This window comes from Dendropsophus ebraccatus, chromosome 7 (assembly GCF_027789765.1).
Source record: "Dendropsophus ebraccatus isolate aDenEbr1 chromosome 7, aDenEbr1.pat, whole genome shotgun sequence".
In the NCBI taxonomy this organism is placed as follows: domain Eukaryota; kingdom Metazoa; phylum Chordata; class Amphibia; order Anura; family Hylidae; genus Dendropsophus; species Dendropsophus ebraccatus.
This window is the reverse complement of record NC_091460.1, coordinates 70,263,146-70,280,712: the sequence shown is the minus strand read 5'-3', so window position 1 is coordinate 70,280,712 and position 17,567 is coordinate 70,263,146. Positions and strand designations below refer to the sequence as shown.

At 40.8% G+C, this 17,567-nt stretch overlaps 1 protein-coding gene across 3 annotated transcripts in view; it reads right to left on the bottom strand.

Moving 5' to 3' along the window:
* Positions 1–17,567, bottom strand: part of IRF2 (interferon regulatory factor 2) — a 65,241-nt gene that overhangs the window by 34,794 nt on the left and 12,880 nt on the right. For all 3 annotated transcript variants that reach the window (XM_069977751.1, XM_069977753.1, XM_069977752.1), the window contains exon 2: positions 2,928–3,038. In XM_069977751.1, the coding sequence (XP_069833852.1) occupies positions 2,928–3,014 (87 nt within the window). In that variant the 5' untranslated portion in view covers positions 3,015–3,038. The remainder of the gene's footprint in view (positions 1–2,927; positions 3,039–17,567) is intronic.

Sequence of the window (17,567 nt, the reverse complement as noted above, 5' to 3'; positions counted from 1 at the left end):
GTCCTATAGGAGATATAAGGAAAGGTGTTATACTTCCCCTTCTATAGAAGATATAGGGAAAGGTGTTATACTTCCCCTCCTATAGGAGATATAGGGAAAGGTGTTATACTTCTCTTCCTATAGGAGATATAAGGAAAGGTGTTATACTTCCCCTCCTATAGGAGATATAGGGAAAGGTGTTATACTTCTCTTCCTATAGGAGATATAAGGAAAGGTGTTATACTTCTCTTCCTATAGGAGATATAAGGAAAGGTGTTATACTTCTCTTCCTATAGGAGATATAAGGAAAGGTGTTATACTTCCCCTCCTATAGGAGATATAAGGAAAGGTGTTATACTTCTCTTCCTATAGGAGATATAGGGAAAGGTGTTATACTTCCCCTCCTATAGGAGATATAGGGAAAGGTGTCATACTTCCCTTCCTGTAGGAGATATAGGGAAAGGTGTTATACTTCTCTTCCTATAGGAGATATAAGGAAAGGTGTTATACTTCCCCTCCTATAGGAGATATAAGGAAAGGTGTTATACTTCTCTTCCTATAGGAGATATAGGGAAAGGTGTTATACTTCTCTTCCTATAGGAGATATAAGGAAAGGTGTTATACTTCTCTTCCTATAGGAGATATAAGGAAAGGTGTTATACTTCCCCTCCTATAGGAGATATAGGGAAAGGTGTTATACTTCTCTTCCTGCTCAATCTATTTCTGGGGAAGCTGAGCTGATAGCCTCCACTATCTTCTGGTGTCATCTTTCACTGTAATAGGCTGCGTTCACACTACGTATATTTCAGTCAGTATATGTATATTTCAGTCAGTATATTTCAGTCAGTATTGCAACCAAAACCAGGAGTGGATTAAAAACACAGAAAGGATCTGTTCACACAATGTTCAAATTGAGTGGATGGCCGCCATTTAATGGCAAATATTTGCTGTTATTTTAGAACAAAGGCTGTTATATTGAAATAATGGCCGTTATTTACTGTTATATGGCGGCCATCCACTCAATTTCACCATTGTGTGAACAGAGCCTTTCTGTGTTTTTAATCCACTCCTGGTTTTGGTTGCAATACTGACTGAAATATACTGACTGAAATATACGTAGTGTGAACGCAGCCTTAAATGCTGTAGACATCACTTTCCAGCAGCCTCCTGCTCATCACCAGACAGAACAGGAAGTCTCAGCTTAGTTTAAGACCTAGTGGTGAAAATTAAAATGGCAAGATTTCAGGAGTGTGCCTGGAAGTTCGAGTATTCACGGCTAAAAACACGCCACAACAAAAATTTACTCAGAAGGGGGTTCGCACGCAGGACTGATCCTGCATGGTTGTATCTATAGATACCCAAACTAACGGGGGCTGAATGGATTTCACACCAATCAGGTCAGCGTACTTTGTGACAGGTGATTTAAACAATAGTTCATTTTCTGATGACACATCCTCTTTATGTGTGGGAAACCCCTAAAGTTTTGCAGCTACTTTACTAAAGAAAACTAGAGAAACAACCGGAAGAGTTCTGGCTGCTCTGGAAAGTTAAAATGAAAGGAAAGCTTTTTTTTCCAGCTTCTAACACTATAGTGAGTATTGTGTAACTTTTTACATAACTATGACTGTTTGGTGATCCTGTGGAGACATCTATTTAGGGGATCCTTCATTAGATCTATATATTAACAATGGGGCTTTTATCATGCACTAAAGTGTTTTTTTTCTGATAGGATCTGATTTTTATCAGAACAGATTCAGAGACAATGTCATTTTTTTATCCTGATAAAAAACCAAAAAAAAAAAACAGATCCCTTTTTTTGTACAATGCAAACGCATAGCAACAACCTCCTACAAAAAAAGGTCCCATTGCACGGTCCTGTTTAAGGCTATGTTCACACTGCGTAAGTACTTTGTACAGGACCGCATGGAAATCCACGGCCGTGAGTTGGAACATTTCCGTCCTCAAACAATGGTCTTGTTCATTTTTCACGGCGCCGTATACGATCCGGCCGTAAGCTCATACGTATTGTGCACTGTACGAGCGTATATCGTATACTTTCAAGCGAACGCATCAACCTCAAAACTACGTGCGTATATTCGCGGTTCGCACTACGGACAGGTTCATACGCAGTGTGAACATAGCCTTACAGAGTAACCAATCAGTGTAAAAGGCCATTATAATATGAGCCCTACTTTAAGCCCAGTGACCATGTGAATTATGTCCCATTATACAGCACCAAATATAAAACGGTAGTACAAGCCACTTGGTTACCTGTGTGATGTTCTGTTTTACACACTAAGTTCTCTGAAATGAATGCTTCTCTCCTCACCCCTAGTAATCTGTGCTACCAAGCGCAGGCTGCTGGGTAGTGTTACTTGACCCATTCATGTTTGGCTACAGTCTATTCTTACTTTTTATTTTTACCCCCTGTGTCAAGTTAGTCTCCTTCCTTCTCTGGTAGCTTTTATTAGTGCTCAGTAAGTTACCCTCCAGATAATTATATAGTTTCCAATTAAACTACCAGTATGTTTTTGGAGCATAAGAGGAAACCCAGACAACAACATAAAGAATAGACAAACACCATGACAAGCAGCACGGAAGCAAATTGTACATGTATCTTTTCAGAGCATAGGGGAGGCATTAGGCAAAGCATAGGAATGATGCCATGGCTATGTGAAGTGTGGCTGAACATGTCTGTTTAGTGTAAAATTTAGACTATCGTAAACTGGTAACATGAAAGCTGAGCTGTCATTGGTTGCTTTGGGCAGTTTACACCAGTTTATATTTTATACCCTTTAATAAATGTAGGCCTATGTGTGCACCTAGTCTGACAGCTCTTTGTGGATCCCCCTTAGCAAACCATAAACTATAAAATAGTTTTCAGTGCAACATTTGATGATTAAAAGTGAAAATATATGTACATATTACCATTATGAATATACAATTACCTTGTTTAACCATTTTAGGCCTGGAATACAGTCCCTGTTTATCTGTTCCTCTAACCAGGGCCGCATACGCATCCGTTCCACAGGCATTTTTCAAGAAATAATAGTTGGAAGCTGTAAGAAAACATTTTAAAGATTATTTTAATTGTTGGACATGAGTCTGTTAATGTGGCATGCAAAAAAGGAAGTATTACTGTAAATCAGTGTATGACACAGAATCAGTGCAGGAATTAACATGAGGAAAGCTGAAGTGTCTTAGCGTGGCATGCCAGAGCTGCTGTTCTCACTCCAGTCTATGTATTTATAGAACATCTATTGCCCTGTAACAGCGGCTTACTACAACAACACCTGCTAACTTCTAGTGTACTAGAGGCAGAGAACAGTCTATAAAATAACACACTAGTACAACTAGGTATACAAACCAACCTTCTATATATAGAAGATAGAATATTGTTTAAACCTCTCTGTTCATGTTAATAGAACATTTCTGGCTGCCAGGTCCCCAGGACTGGATCCAGCTTTCCCAGCAGCAAGGAGGAGGAGCGGCCCGGAGGCAGCAGGCTGATGAGCGGATTTCAGAGATAACGGTGCCCTTCGCTTCCTTATTACTGTACATTCGCTCATCTCAGTTCCACTCCTGATTTTGGTTAAAAAAAATACTGATCAAAAGATTGACAGAAATACTATGTGTTACTATAGCCTTAAGACGTTTTCAGGTTTGGAAAGTACATTTTCATGTATTCTATTCAGGACAGTCCTTATCTTTTGAGTGATTACTCAAGTCTTGTCCTGCATTATACAGGTGAGTATAAAAAAAAACAGGTGAGTAGACCATATTTTTTATATTCTGGCAATAACTGACTGGATTTTTACTTGTTTTAGATAATTCAATCCCTTTAAGGGGGAGTCATAATTATTCAGGGATCACACATGCAGCATTGTGTTCAAATAGTAGGAGATAGTTAGGGTATGTTTACACTGAGGAATAGGCAAGGAATTGAAGAGAAAAGTTCTCTGCTTAAAATACCTTGCCAATTCAGCTTTGGAAGAATAGGTGCAGAATTCAAACTCTATTGACTTCTTTAGAATTTCTCTAGCAGAATCGGCTCAAAGAATTGACATGTCAATTCTTTGGGTGGAAAGCGGATCCATGGTGGAAAATTCTGTGCAAAAATTCAGCAGTGTGAACAACAGAGCAAAAATCCCGTTGAATACAATGGGACATTTTGACTCTTGGGTTTTCGCACCACCTATTGCCCTACCAGTGTCGGGGGGGACCCGTCCTAGTGGGTGACACAAGCCCTGATTACATGGAATGAGCTGAAAGCTGAGGGTTCCCTGCTTACACTCATGCTGCGAGATAGAGTTCAAAGGCTTCTAGCAACTTTGCTCTATCTAGATCGGTTCCTAGCCTTCTGCTTTGTGGATACTGTGCTGCATTGTGACTCTCCTTGTCCATTGCGTGGGTTGAGATGATCTCTGACTTGTCCTCTCTAGTGAACGGTTTAACACTGCATAGTGTCGAGTGGAGTTACTTGAGAAAAAAAGGTTAGCTTCATGTGCCTGAGTCTGCTTCTAGACTGCACTCTGAGACTAGGGACCTGGCTTGTGACCTGGCGCTCTACTATAGAAAGCGCTCTGGCATGTGACCTTCCTCCACAGAATCTAGTGACAAAAGATCTCCAAACTTCCTCTACCCATGTGACTTCCTATCTACAGCCCCTGTAAGGTGTGCTGTGAAAGGGTGAAGAGTGCATATGTAAGCAGTAAAGAGAGAAATGATAGGACAGAAGAAGAAAACACGCTCATTGGTCTACAGATCCATGTGAAACACAAACAAACAATAACCCTTGCAATACTACAGCTGTGCAGTAACTACGTACATATATCTACAATATCTTGTGGCAAAACTTTAACACTACTACATCACCACAAACAAAAAGGCTTTCGCGAAGGGTGTAACAACTGGCAACATCCGTGGTGGGACACCAAATATGCACTGTACTGGGTGGGGGAGTGTGGTCAGCATGGTGTGGTCTGCATCCCCATTTCTGTACTCAGAAATGGCCCACCTCTACATCAGAAGCCTCCCTCACCTTCCAGGGGACACTGGATCCATTTCTGCTTGGCTGTAATCATCTGTGCAGGAGGCTGGGAATTGGGTGACCTGCGCAGACTGTGCACCCAAGAGGTAACCAGAGCTTTTGCCCACCCACATACCAGGTGCGATTGTTCCATACTGAAGCTGTAATCTCCCTACTGTAGCTGTAATCCCCCTTCTTTGTCCCCAGATGGAGAGCGCTTTAGCAGGCCAGAGAAGATAACCGGATCTCTTCACCCAAACACATACCAGGTGCGATCGTTCCATACTGTACTGTAATACTGTAATCCCCCTTCTATGTGGAACAAATTATTTGCCTTTCAATTTTTTCTTATGGGGAAATTTGCCTCAATATACGAGTGATTTGGATAACAAGCATGTTCTTGGGTAATTGAAGCTCGTAATCCAAGTTTTCCCTGCATATGTTTACCCTCTGGCACTTTCAGCATGCCACTTACCTACCCAACAGAGTTGATTGTACTGAAATAGCAATAGGGTAGAAGAGATAGAAGAAATCTATAGATGAGACATAAGAACTCTTTTATGTATGTATGTATGTGACTATGTAGCTAAGGTAACAAAATTAAAGAAGCCACAGCTGATATGAGTGTATTCAACCACAAAGGATTTCACATTCCAGGCTTCATTCTGTGACAAAGGTTCATAACAAAAATGACATCCCCCTTCAAACAGAAGAAATGTAACATAAAATGCACTGTACTCCATACATGCTATGTGTACGTTATGAGCCTAACCTTAATATGACTTACGTACAGCGAGGTAACAAAAGATCAAACAAGTATAACTGAAGGAAAGTACACAGAATCTGTAAAGGCTTATACAGCTCTTCATTCTGTTCATATCAAAGGCAAACAGGATTTTGCACAACTTCCAAAAGTTTTCCCCTCCCCCTCTTAACAGCGCTGGTGCTATACACAACAAGGGCTTGAACTTTACTGAGTAATACCTTGTACCATGTTAGTAACATTTACTAGGCAGGAAACAATTGTAAATATACTATGCATGTGCACTATTGAGGGGAATCTATCCCCAAAAAGTGATATATAATTTAAACTAACTCATTTTTAATTACTAATATATATATATATATATATATATATATATATATATATATATATTTGTTTAGGCTGTTATTACACACACATTGTTTTTTGGAAAAAATTCCCCTTAGGAGCCCACTTAGGTTCATCCGAACCCCGAGCATGCTGCATTTGATTACCGTTGGCTGAAGAAGTTGGATTAAGCGTTAAGGTTGCCTGGAAAACATGGATACCGCCATGAGCGGTATCCATGTTTTCCAGGACTCCCTAGGACTGCATCCAACTTTTTTAGGCGGTAATCAAATGCAGCACGCTCGGGGTTCAGATGAACCTGCTGAGTGTGCTTGAGTTTCACTCATTTCCCATAGTTATATATGTAGTGAGACTATATATACCTTTATTGTGGTTGTCTGTGGCTGTAATAAAAAAATATATATATTTTCATTGCTGTTCTGAAGTGTCATAGAGGTGTTCTGAAGTGTCTTAGAGGCGTGGCCAGAGCACTAAGGTGCACTGAAGTCCCAGCCCCTCCATGATGTCACTCTATTAGAATCAATGGAACCCTATCATAGAGGGGCTAGGGTTTCCTCCCACTAAGGGTGGGTCAGCCCGCCTCCAGTGCTTCTGCCTGGGCCTGGTGGTACAGTCACTTTAAAGTGTCCCTGTCGTTTGAAAAATGTTTTGATGTGTTATGTCAAAAGTTTTGACTGGGAGGAGCACCTAGCAGAGCATTTCTCTGCTCATAATGCTGCTGGATATGGGTTCCATTGACTTGCACCATGACGGGGAGAGGCCATCAGCTGTGTATTTCTCTCGGCTTGTTCTGACAATGAGTGGGAGTCTGAACTTTTGGCCAGACCTACAAAAAAATGAGATCTATATCCTGGAACAAGGGTAATTGTCTTTTTCACAGCTCATAGAAAATATTGCTAATGTGTTCATATTAGTCACAGCTATAGACATACATTACTCGTAGTCTTGTTCATGCCTCTGTGTTTTTCTAACCTATCTGTAAATGTTTTTGGTCTGTGTCCCATACAGGGTTATCTATTGCCAGCAAATATTTTACCTGGGCTGTTCTGCTGGCCAGTGATGACAACATGTTACACAACATACTATCCATATCGTGGTAGATACTTGTGATCAAAGTATTTTAGCTTATACTCAAGGTGCCAACATTAAAGATATTTCCCTATTGCACAGGAGATGCTGAGGAGGAAGGTATATCTCTAACCTTCCTCCTTGCCGCGGTTCCGGTGCATTTAATAGCTTGCTCAATGGTCTGGTGAGACCATTAGGAGGACTGGGGCTCCCGTTAGGAGTACGGCCCACCCCCAGCCCACTCCATTCATTATCATTAGGAAGGGACGGATCAGAAATATGGGAGCGGCATTTCTCCTAACGGGAGCTCCAGTGCTCCCAACAGTCTCACTGGACCGTGGAGCACACGACTAACTGCACCGGAACAGCGCTGAGAAGGAAGGAAAGAGACATACCTTCCACTTTGGCGTATCCTGTGCAGTAGGGAAATATCAGCAGGTTAGATTTGTCTAACTTTCTGATAGTTCCACTTTAAAAGATTTTACAACTAGTAGAGGTTTATGGAAATGATACCATTAAAGCAAACATTTATGAAAGCTTGCTGCCATCTGTAAACAATATATTCATTGGGGCTGCAAGGAAATAGTCATATGATATAACCAGATGATTTCCAAGGACCTGGACTCTGCAGGTGTAGATAGATAGATAGATAGATAGATAGATAGACATGATCAAATCCTGTGCATATATATTGTGTACTGATGGTCACAGTTTCTAAATCGAGGGATTGGTATAACATTAAGGCTGGGTTCACACACTGTATACTTCAGGCAGTATTTGGTCCTCAAGTCAGGTCCTCATAGCAACCAAAACCAGGAGTGGATTGAAAACACAGAAAGGCTCTGTTCACACAATGTTGAAATTGAGTGGATGGCCGTCATATAACGGTAAATAACTGCCATTATTTCAATATAACAGCCGTTGTTTTAAAATAACAGCAAAAATTTGCCATTAAATGACGGCCATCCACTCAATTACAACATTATGTGAACATAGCCTTTCTGTGTTTTCAATCCACTCCTGGTTTTGGTTGCTATACAGCCTCACAAATACAGCCTCAAATATACATAGTGTGAACCCAGCCTAAAGGGGTAGTGTGGCGTTTAACTTTTATTTACTAAATAACACACATTACAAAGTTATACAACTTTGTAATGTGTGTTATATAAGTAAATGGCTCCCTTCCCCGTGTTCCCCCGACCCCGGAAGTGTGATTGGCTGAGCACAGTTATGCTCACCCAACAGGTGGCTGAGCAGCTGATGACGCGGCAGTGGGGGGCCGGCATGAGGGACGGCTGGAGTGGTTCGGCCGGCCTCCCGAAGATGACGTTGTCAACACAAGATGGCGGCCGGGGTCGACAGCGAACACGTAAGTATAATGCACCAACACTTCTGGGGAAGGGGGCCATTCACTTAAATAACACACATTACAAAGTTGTATAACTTAGTTAATTAACTTAGTTAATGAAAGTTAAACGCCGCACTACCCCTCTTAAGAACATGATAAAGTAGTAGTGCTTTCCTTTTATAGGTTGCAATAAAAAAAGATTATTGTGAAACAGGCCAAAAGAATGCTACCCATGAATGTTGCACATTATACGGTAATACCTGCCTCACAGACAATTGCTCAACTAAAAGATTCCAATTTTATGTAATGTCTGAGTATGTAAGCATTGCTTTCACACTGATTACTAACTAGGAGTCACTATTTCCTTTCCACATTAATATTGATAAAGTCAATAATGTATTGCTAAGCCAATGAATGTTTTTATCAGGCCAGAGATTGAACAATATAAACCAACCTTTGCTAATGCAAGAAAAGTTAACATAAAAAAAATCCCTAAAATAATTCAAGGTACAAGGTCTCTCCTGTATTCTCCTTGATACATATGGTTTGTTGTAATATCGTCCCAGGTAAATGGCATTGGTGGTTCTTGGTCATTAAACTGGTTGCTCCATCTGGCATTGGCGTGCCACATTCATGAACAAGGCGCACACCTTACTCATAAATCTAAGGTGAGCTAAAAAAAAATGGTGCTGCTTCCTTAGAGCAAACTAAACAGGTTTCATTTAGTGCTGAAATGTTTCCTAGTTATTAACTAGGATTACAATTTACACTTACAATGTTAAGGCTAGGTTCACAGACAGTAAAATAAAAGCTAAATACTGCTGTAATTTTTTGTGAAAATAAAACAATGTGTGAACAGGTGAAAAAAATGGGCGTATTTTTAGAAAGCAGGTGGTAAACAACGAGTATGTTCATAATTTGGATGGTTGTTATTCTATATAGGGTTTAGTTTCTCATTGACTTTAATAGACCATATTATTATACTGAAAATATAGCTGTATTTTTACCTCGGAATTATGGCTGCATTTTTATTTTATTTTAGTGTGTGTGAACATAGCAATCAAAGGTAAATCCAATGTTACTGGAGACGAACAATTGCACAAGATGTCCCAATTGTCCAATATTAGCAATTCATTACTGGGAAATAAACTCCAGAGGCAGATTTGCGGGAAATGGAGAAAGTCTGGCAGGGGTCATTTCCCTCCTTCTGATATGAGTCACCAGGGAAAGAGATTCCAATAAGGAGCCACAAATGCTTGACTGACACAGCGTCTAAACATACTCTTGTAAATGACTTTCTGCACATGTACAATACAACAAAAGACAGAACGTTGTTCCCAGTTTTTGGTGGGTCTTAGTAGGGGGTTGGTGGGCCCATCACTAGAGCCTCTGTTGCTGGTAGGCACCATTTTATGGTAGACCAAATCCCAGTTACACAATTATAATGCTTCAATTTTATAAGTGTTAGACATACTGTAGGAGTGTAACTAGAAAGTGCTGGACCCCATAGTAAACTTTTGGACACTATTTATATGTATATTCCCACCTACTTTCCTGAGTCTCTTGCTGCTGACACTACTGTGTCGCTCGGATCAGCTTTAGGAACATATATTTACATTAGAGATAAGTTATATACAATTATACTATAATTGGCCCCAGAGCTGTCCCAAAAAGTACAGTAAAACCTCTTGGAGGTGGTCTTCTTAAAGAAAATGGTCAGTATACATAATGTAGTCGTCTGTATAAGGAGGTCTTTTTAAAGAGGTGTTTTTAAGGGTTTCACTGAACTATCTATTTTCTACTGTCTATTCCTAACTATCCACACTCTATTGTAAAGGACTAACATGAGTGCTGGTGGTTATGCACTTTTTACTTATTATTAGAAATAGCAAATCACAATGCTGTGCTGCATACACTGAACAGTGCCCACGGGACTGCATAGACTAGTAACAGGGGCTCACCTTGTTCACTTGTAGTATATGCAAGGATAACACTGCATGCTGCCCTATTCACGTAGACAAATGTGACTACTGCCGTCTAAGGCTTCAAACTCAAAGGCATTAGGAACACAGGCTGAAATAAACATCAAGGCTTCACAATGGTTACAGATGTAGCTTCTGAGTGACTGTGTCTTCGCGGGGAGAGGAGGAGATGTTACATCTTTCTGCACTTCAGGAGCTCGGGAAAGCCTCGTTGACTCTTTTCACTGTATAATTAAATTATTTTCAATTTTCTGGGAGCACAGACAGATACATGAAAGATACCATGTGTCTACTTGACCTAACAGCTATCTAATTTTGCTAATAGATTCTCTTTAAATTGGTTAACAAAACTAAAGAATATCAGAAAACAAGTAGGGCTGAAAAAATCCCCTTGATATTAAAAAGAATATGAGACAGATTTACTAAAGACTACCTCTTTAAATGTCAGTCTGTGGCTAAAGTGCATCAGGGTCATTGCTCCACTCTTATTAGGAGGCACATGGTTCTTAAAATATTTGTGGTACCCATTGCAATCTGTATAATACAAATTGAAAGCTATGACACCTATGAGCTGGTATAGATTTCAGCTACAATCAACTTCAGGAAGATCAGAGTTTTCACACTGGGTCAGTTTTGTAGCACAAACATTTAAACAGTTTTGGAGCTCCCGGCATCATAAGGAATCATGATGCCGGAAATTGCACATTCCGGTCCATAGCACATGCTCCATGCACGGACTGTGATCACAGAATGTGTGAATGACCCTAAAAGTATAATGCAAACAGAAGACTAATAAATTACTGGTTTGCAACTTATAGTAAGACAGAAAGGATAAGCAGCCTTCTTGGAATAACAGATATATTGCTTTCTTCACATAAATTTGGCTCTAAAAGGCAAAAAGGCACAACAAGTGTAGCAACTAATTGCAGAAAATACTGTTAAATATTGATAAAGGGCAAAAAAAAAAAAAAAACGCTTAGAATGGAACACCATAGGATGGCAGTAAGAACTCTGATCTTCAAAAATCCCCAAACGTTTTGTTTACATACAATAGAGGGAAAATTGAGGCAAGTTCTCACATAGCTAACTCTGGAGGGAAGGACAGACTCGCTCACCTTGTGCTCCAGGCACACAAAACAGAACTACAAAGTCCACAGAACAGGTACAAAAGCCCAAATAGGAAGCTGTCCTCATATGTCTGCTGCTCCTTTAAGTCATTGATCTAACAGAAATATGTGCTCTATGTGTGCTAAGCAAATTAAAGAGCAACCGAAACTGTCAGTTTTTCATGCAGAAGTATAAACATCTGTTCAACATGAAAGTGTAGTACATTTGTTACGATCCACAAGCAAACCTTTAGGGCTCATGCACATGGTCATACAAGTCCATATGCATAAACCCTAAAGGTAAGGACATACAATGAACCACCTTGAATGTAATATGAAGAACTATAGATGTAGCCAGCCTTATTTTGATTCTTAAGAAATAAAAGAAGGTATAGGTCCTCAAGACAAGACAAGGAAAAGTTGGAAATAATATGGTATGGTAATGGTGATACTTCGGTAAATAAGGAATGGTCCGAGAGTGAAATACGGTAAAAACACTTTACTGAATGAGTAGAAAATAATAAGTAAAATAATACGGTACCATAATCAATCGGTTAAGATCATCAAACAATCAAATATAAAAATAATGTCTAAAAACGAATCGTTTGACCCAAATACTGGATATAAACAATATAGAGTATGAAAATGATATATATAAATATAAGATGAAGATAAATGTGCAAATCTGGACAAAAAATGAACACTAGTAAATAATAATAAGGGATAATGAGTAATACTAAGCAATAATAAGCAGCAATAATAAATAATAAATAATTATTTACTAGTATTACTTATAATTGCTGCTTATTATTGCTTAGTATTACTCATTATCCCTTATTATTATTTACTAGTGTTCATTTTTGTCCAGATTTGCACATTTATCTTCATCTTATATTTATATATATCATTTTCATACTCTATATTGTTTATATCCAGTATTTGGGTCAAACGATTCGTTTTTAGACATTATTTTTATATTTGACTGTTTGATGATCTTAACCGATTGATTATGGTACCGTATTATTTTACTTATTATTTTCTACTCATTCAGTAAAGTGTTTTTACCGTATTTCACTCTCGGACCATTCCTTATTTACCGAAGTATCACCATTGCCATACCATATTATTTCCAACTTTTCCTTGTCTTGTCTTGAGGACCTATACCTTCTTTTATTTCTTATTCATACTCAGCTCTGTAGGGTACAGACACCCCATAGGTTAACCTCGGCAAGCCATTAGCAGTCGAACTCACACTTACCTTATCCTTTATTTTGATTCTTGGTGAATTAGCATTTGGATAACTTATCCCAACTTTAAGAGTGCAGTACGACATTAGCACAAATTTTACAAAGCTAAGCTAAACATTAAGCTCCCCATACACCTTAGATTTTAGTGGGCCTTTGGGGAGGCTACCAAATAACCACAGACAGATGATGTTGATGGAGAGAGGGGTCCGCCGTGATGGAAAATCACCACCCGACCACATTGTTTCAGGAAAGATAAGCCACAGCCAGAACTCTCTCACTGCAGCTTACCCCTCCCCTACTCATAGAAAACACAGAAACGCTCGGCTGTGCCATATGTTTTTGCATATGGGAAGGACACGGGCAGACGGGAGATATTTTCTGACGGCTGGGCGATCTTTAGTCCTTATTTACCTGCTATGTCTTGATCCCTAGTGCATTAGATATCCTGACACAACACTCTGCAGTGTTAGGGTAACACACTCCAGATAACCATTACTACTTCTGTGTATGAACCATTTTATGAAGGTAGAAAATAATGCCTCTGTAATACAGTACTGTGCAGAACCCTAGTTAATCTTTGACGCCATACAAACTCCAAGCATGACACCTGAAGATAGGAACATAGATGGACATCATGTTCCTATGGCTAAGTTGAATTTTATATAGAGATGAGCAAAACACTCGGAAATTTGTTTGGTGAAGTTCGTGAATATTTGTGCAAATTCGTTAATGTTAACGAATTGTATACAAATGAATATTATTAAAACAGGCAAAGTAGCAATTTGTCAACAGCTGATGCAGTAACAATGTCAAAAGTTGGAAAATGTCATTTAGCCTGTCAATCATTTAATTCCAACCATGGACAGTAGTGGACGTTGAGGGATCAGCTGTGTAATAACAATTTTCTCTTAGGACAGTAGCGTTATTAAGATGGACACTGTGTTCACTGTGACTTGGTATAATGCACACCCAGCATCCAGTGACTTGGTATAATGAAGAACAGTCACCCAGTTACTTGGTAAACTGGACAATGGCTTCACTGCTCCCACAGAAAACCACCCACAATCCACCCTCCTCTCCTCTCTGTCCCTATATGTATTTCTCTCCCTGCTGTAACTGCTGCAACCTGCTCTCCACTATACACAGCCGACTGGCCGCCTCCAGGAAGCCAATCACCTTATATACAGGGGGGGGGGGGGGGGGGGCAGAGGCGTAGCTAACGTCCCTTGGGCCAGAATCTGCCAGACAAACATATTAGGCTCCTCACTCTGGCACCATCCTCATCTCTCTACACACTGCACATCTGTATTGGCCTCTTTACACCCTCAGTTAGTGGGTAGGCTGACTCTATGTGACCCCCCTTATAGAATATTCCCCCCACTGTGTAGAGACGGCCCCTTGCTCAGTCTTCCATATAGATGGCCCCATGTGCATCTCCTTGGGAGAATCTCTCTGTGTAGTCTCCTTATAGTAGATGCCCCCCCTGTGTAGTCCCCCTTATAGATGGCCCCTTTGATGTCCCCCTTATAGATGGTCCCCTCTGTGTATCCCTTATAGTATACGGCCCCCCCTCAGTGTAGTCCCTCTTTCAGATGGCCCCCTTATAGATGCCCCCCTCTGTGTAGTGTCCCTTACAGACTGCCCATCTCAGTGTATTCTCTCTTATAGATGACCCCCTCTGCCCCCCTTTTAGATTTCCCCCTGTGTTGTCCCCTTATACATGCCCCCCTTATGCTGTCCCCTTATACATGCTCCCTTATCTTTCCCCCCTTATAGATGCCCCCCTTATGTTGCCTGCCTCTTGTAAATGCCCCCACTGTGTTGTCCCCTTATACATGCCCCCTCCTTGTAGATGGCCCCCTTGTTGTCCTCTTATATTTGCCCCCCCCCCCCATCTTCTCCCCCGCAAAGCAGATAAAAATAAAGAAAAAAAACACAACTCACTTAACACCTCGCTCCCCCATCACAGCTCTCTTCTTATCTCTTCTTCTGTGGTGTTGGACGGGCCCCCGGCACATGCTAGCTTCCGGGCAGCACGCGCACCAGGGAGCTGTCCGCGCCGGGGTGTTACTTCCGGGTCAGTGCTCCCTGACTCGGAAGTAACAGTCCCAGCACACACAGCATCAGCCGGGGGCCCGTTCAACATTGACTCTAGTGACCGCAAGCAAAACACTGCTTGAGGTCACAATAGTGATCGATTAATGGGACGGGCGGCGGCGGGTGTTGGATGACAGGGCAGTGCTGTGGCTCGGAGGGGGGCTGTTGGCCCCCCTCGCCGGCGGGCCGGGTCACAGTGGCGACCGCTACGCCACTGGGGGGGGGGGGTTGCTGACATCACAGTGGGGTTTGCAGCTGATTGGACAGGTGCAAGTTTAATGGATAATCCCTTGCTCTCACCAAAAGACAGTACTGTAAGCTAACATGTGCAGCCACCACTGTGTCCCTCATGTTTTGCAAATTCGTTGAACTAATCACTATTCGCTTAGGTGAACAAAGTGAATTGACAGCGAGATTCACAGCGAATCTGGGCTTCACCAGATTCGCTTTGCTAATCTCTAATTTTATATCTAATTGTCATTGTATATATCATTGTAGCTTTTATTTCATGATAACCCTATATAACGCCAGTAGGCAAAAAATAATCAAACCAGTCGTTAAGATAAATTTCAACATTACCGTCAGAATGACTCTTACCACAGGTAGAACAGTTTTCCTCATGGTAAATATAGGCTCAGTTCTTGCAATAAGCTGTGTTTTAGGCCACATTCTTACATACTGTGTTCGCTGTGAGTTCATTCTGTGTTGAAATATTTATTTATATTGATTTACCAGCAGCAGATACACCACATGTAAAGGAACCTGCAGTAAACACTATCTGGTCACACAATGCCATGTAAAAGGTCTGCCAGCTGGGGCAGGCCAGGCAATGCTCCTTGGGAAAACTGCAAAAGAAACTGCAGATTTTCTGTAATGGAAAATCCATGGCAGATCTGTCCTGTGCAAACTTAGGCTGGGTTCACACTACGTTTTTGCAATCCGTTTTTTTTTTTTTTTTTTTTTTTTTTTTTTCAAAAAACGGATGGAAAAGACGGATGCAACTGTGTTTATCCGTTTTTTAATTGACTTCCATTATAAAAAAAAAATCCTTTTTTTGCCGGACACAAAAACGTGATCGACCACATTTTGAGTCCGTAGAAAAAAACGGATCCGTTTTGATCTGTTTTTTTTTTTTTATATAATGGAAGTCAATGGAAAAACAGATGCACACAGCTGCATACATTTTTTTCCATCCGTTTTTTGCAAAAAACGTATTGCAAAAACGTAGTGTGAACCCAGCCTTACTCATAAACTATTAATATATGCATCCCCAAATCTGCATCATTTGGTGTGAACTTCACAATGCAGAATGGCTGCAGACTTTTCATCCATAAGGCTATGGGAGACAACATAGTGTCCCCCCTCCCCTGAAGGCACCTCCACTTTTTTTTTAAGTTAGTTATAATAATGCTGTTTTTAGGACCAGACAGAGAAATATTATAAGGGGAGGCTACTGAAATATACAGAGGCCTTTTCCAAGCACCAACAGGGCCCCTCAATGTGGTGTGACGGAGGAGAATGTACCTTGCAGGCAGGAGACAATGGTATCGTCTTTCTCACCCTCCTGCGTAAGAAAAATAACACAGAACAGGCACAAAGAGCACAGCCGTGGGCCCAGGAATCTCCCCAACCTTGCTGGGTAATAATACCACACATAGAGAGATACCTGCCAGAGATATTTGCCAGCAGAAAAATGACACAAGAACGTCATTTTATTTTTATGAATGTGCCTTACTGTTCCTGCTTTACACAAAGACGTCTTCCAATTCTGTTAGGACTTGCAGCCCTCTAGTAAAACATCAATTTAAGTCTGAACACACATTGAAATGAACAAAGCAGGTCCTGAAACTGCTACTTTAACCCTTTTCCTGTCACATGGGCTCTAAGTCTGAAAATAACTACGGTTTCGTTTTTAGATAACTCTGAAAATCATCTTGTTATGGCTTTGAATGAATGGAAATGGAAACAGTGAAAAGAAAAAAAAAACAACTGAATACACTTCAGCAGGGCCACATAGCTAGAGATGAGCAAGCCTACAGTAAGTTCAGGTCCACATAATATCCAACTATAGTCTGACTCTTGCTGCCTGGAAACGATGGATGCAGCCCGAGTACTGCCGGAAAAACATGGACAGATTATATGGGCAGTTTGGGTGGCCCCCCGGGGCTCCTGGGGGCCCATGGTCGCCCTAACAGCTTACATTATCAAACTTCGTTGCTCTGTTGCACTGCACTCTGGAGCTCAGTTGTCTGAGGCAATCACCTAAAACATACTTTTTATTGTCCCTCTGAAGTGTCATAGAGGAGTGGCCTGGACACTTCAATGCACTTCAGTGCCCTGGCTACACCTTTATGACACTTACAGCAGAAATAAAGATTCAGACAAGTATAATAAAGGCATGGATAGTTTCACTGCTTACATAGCCATGTAAGTAATTTGAGATGTCACAGTCTTCCCTTAAAAGTTACTGACAATTCCTACTGCAAGTAGTATATTGCTGTACTGCAAGGGTGGGGAGGATATGGTAGCAACAACAGGGTATGGCTCCCCACAGATGAGCCTGATGGTGGGTCATCTGTTATGTTCTAGGCTTGAAGTGT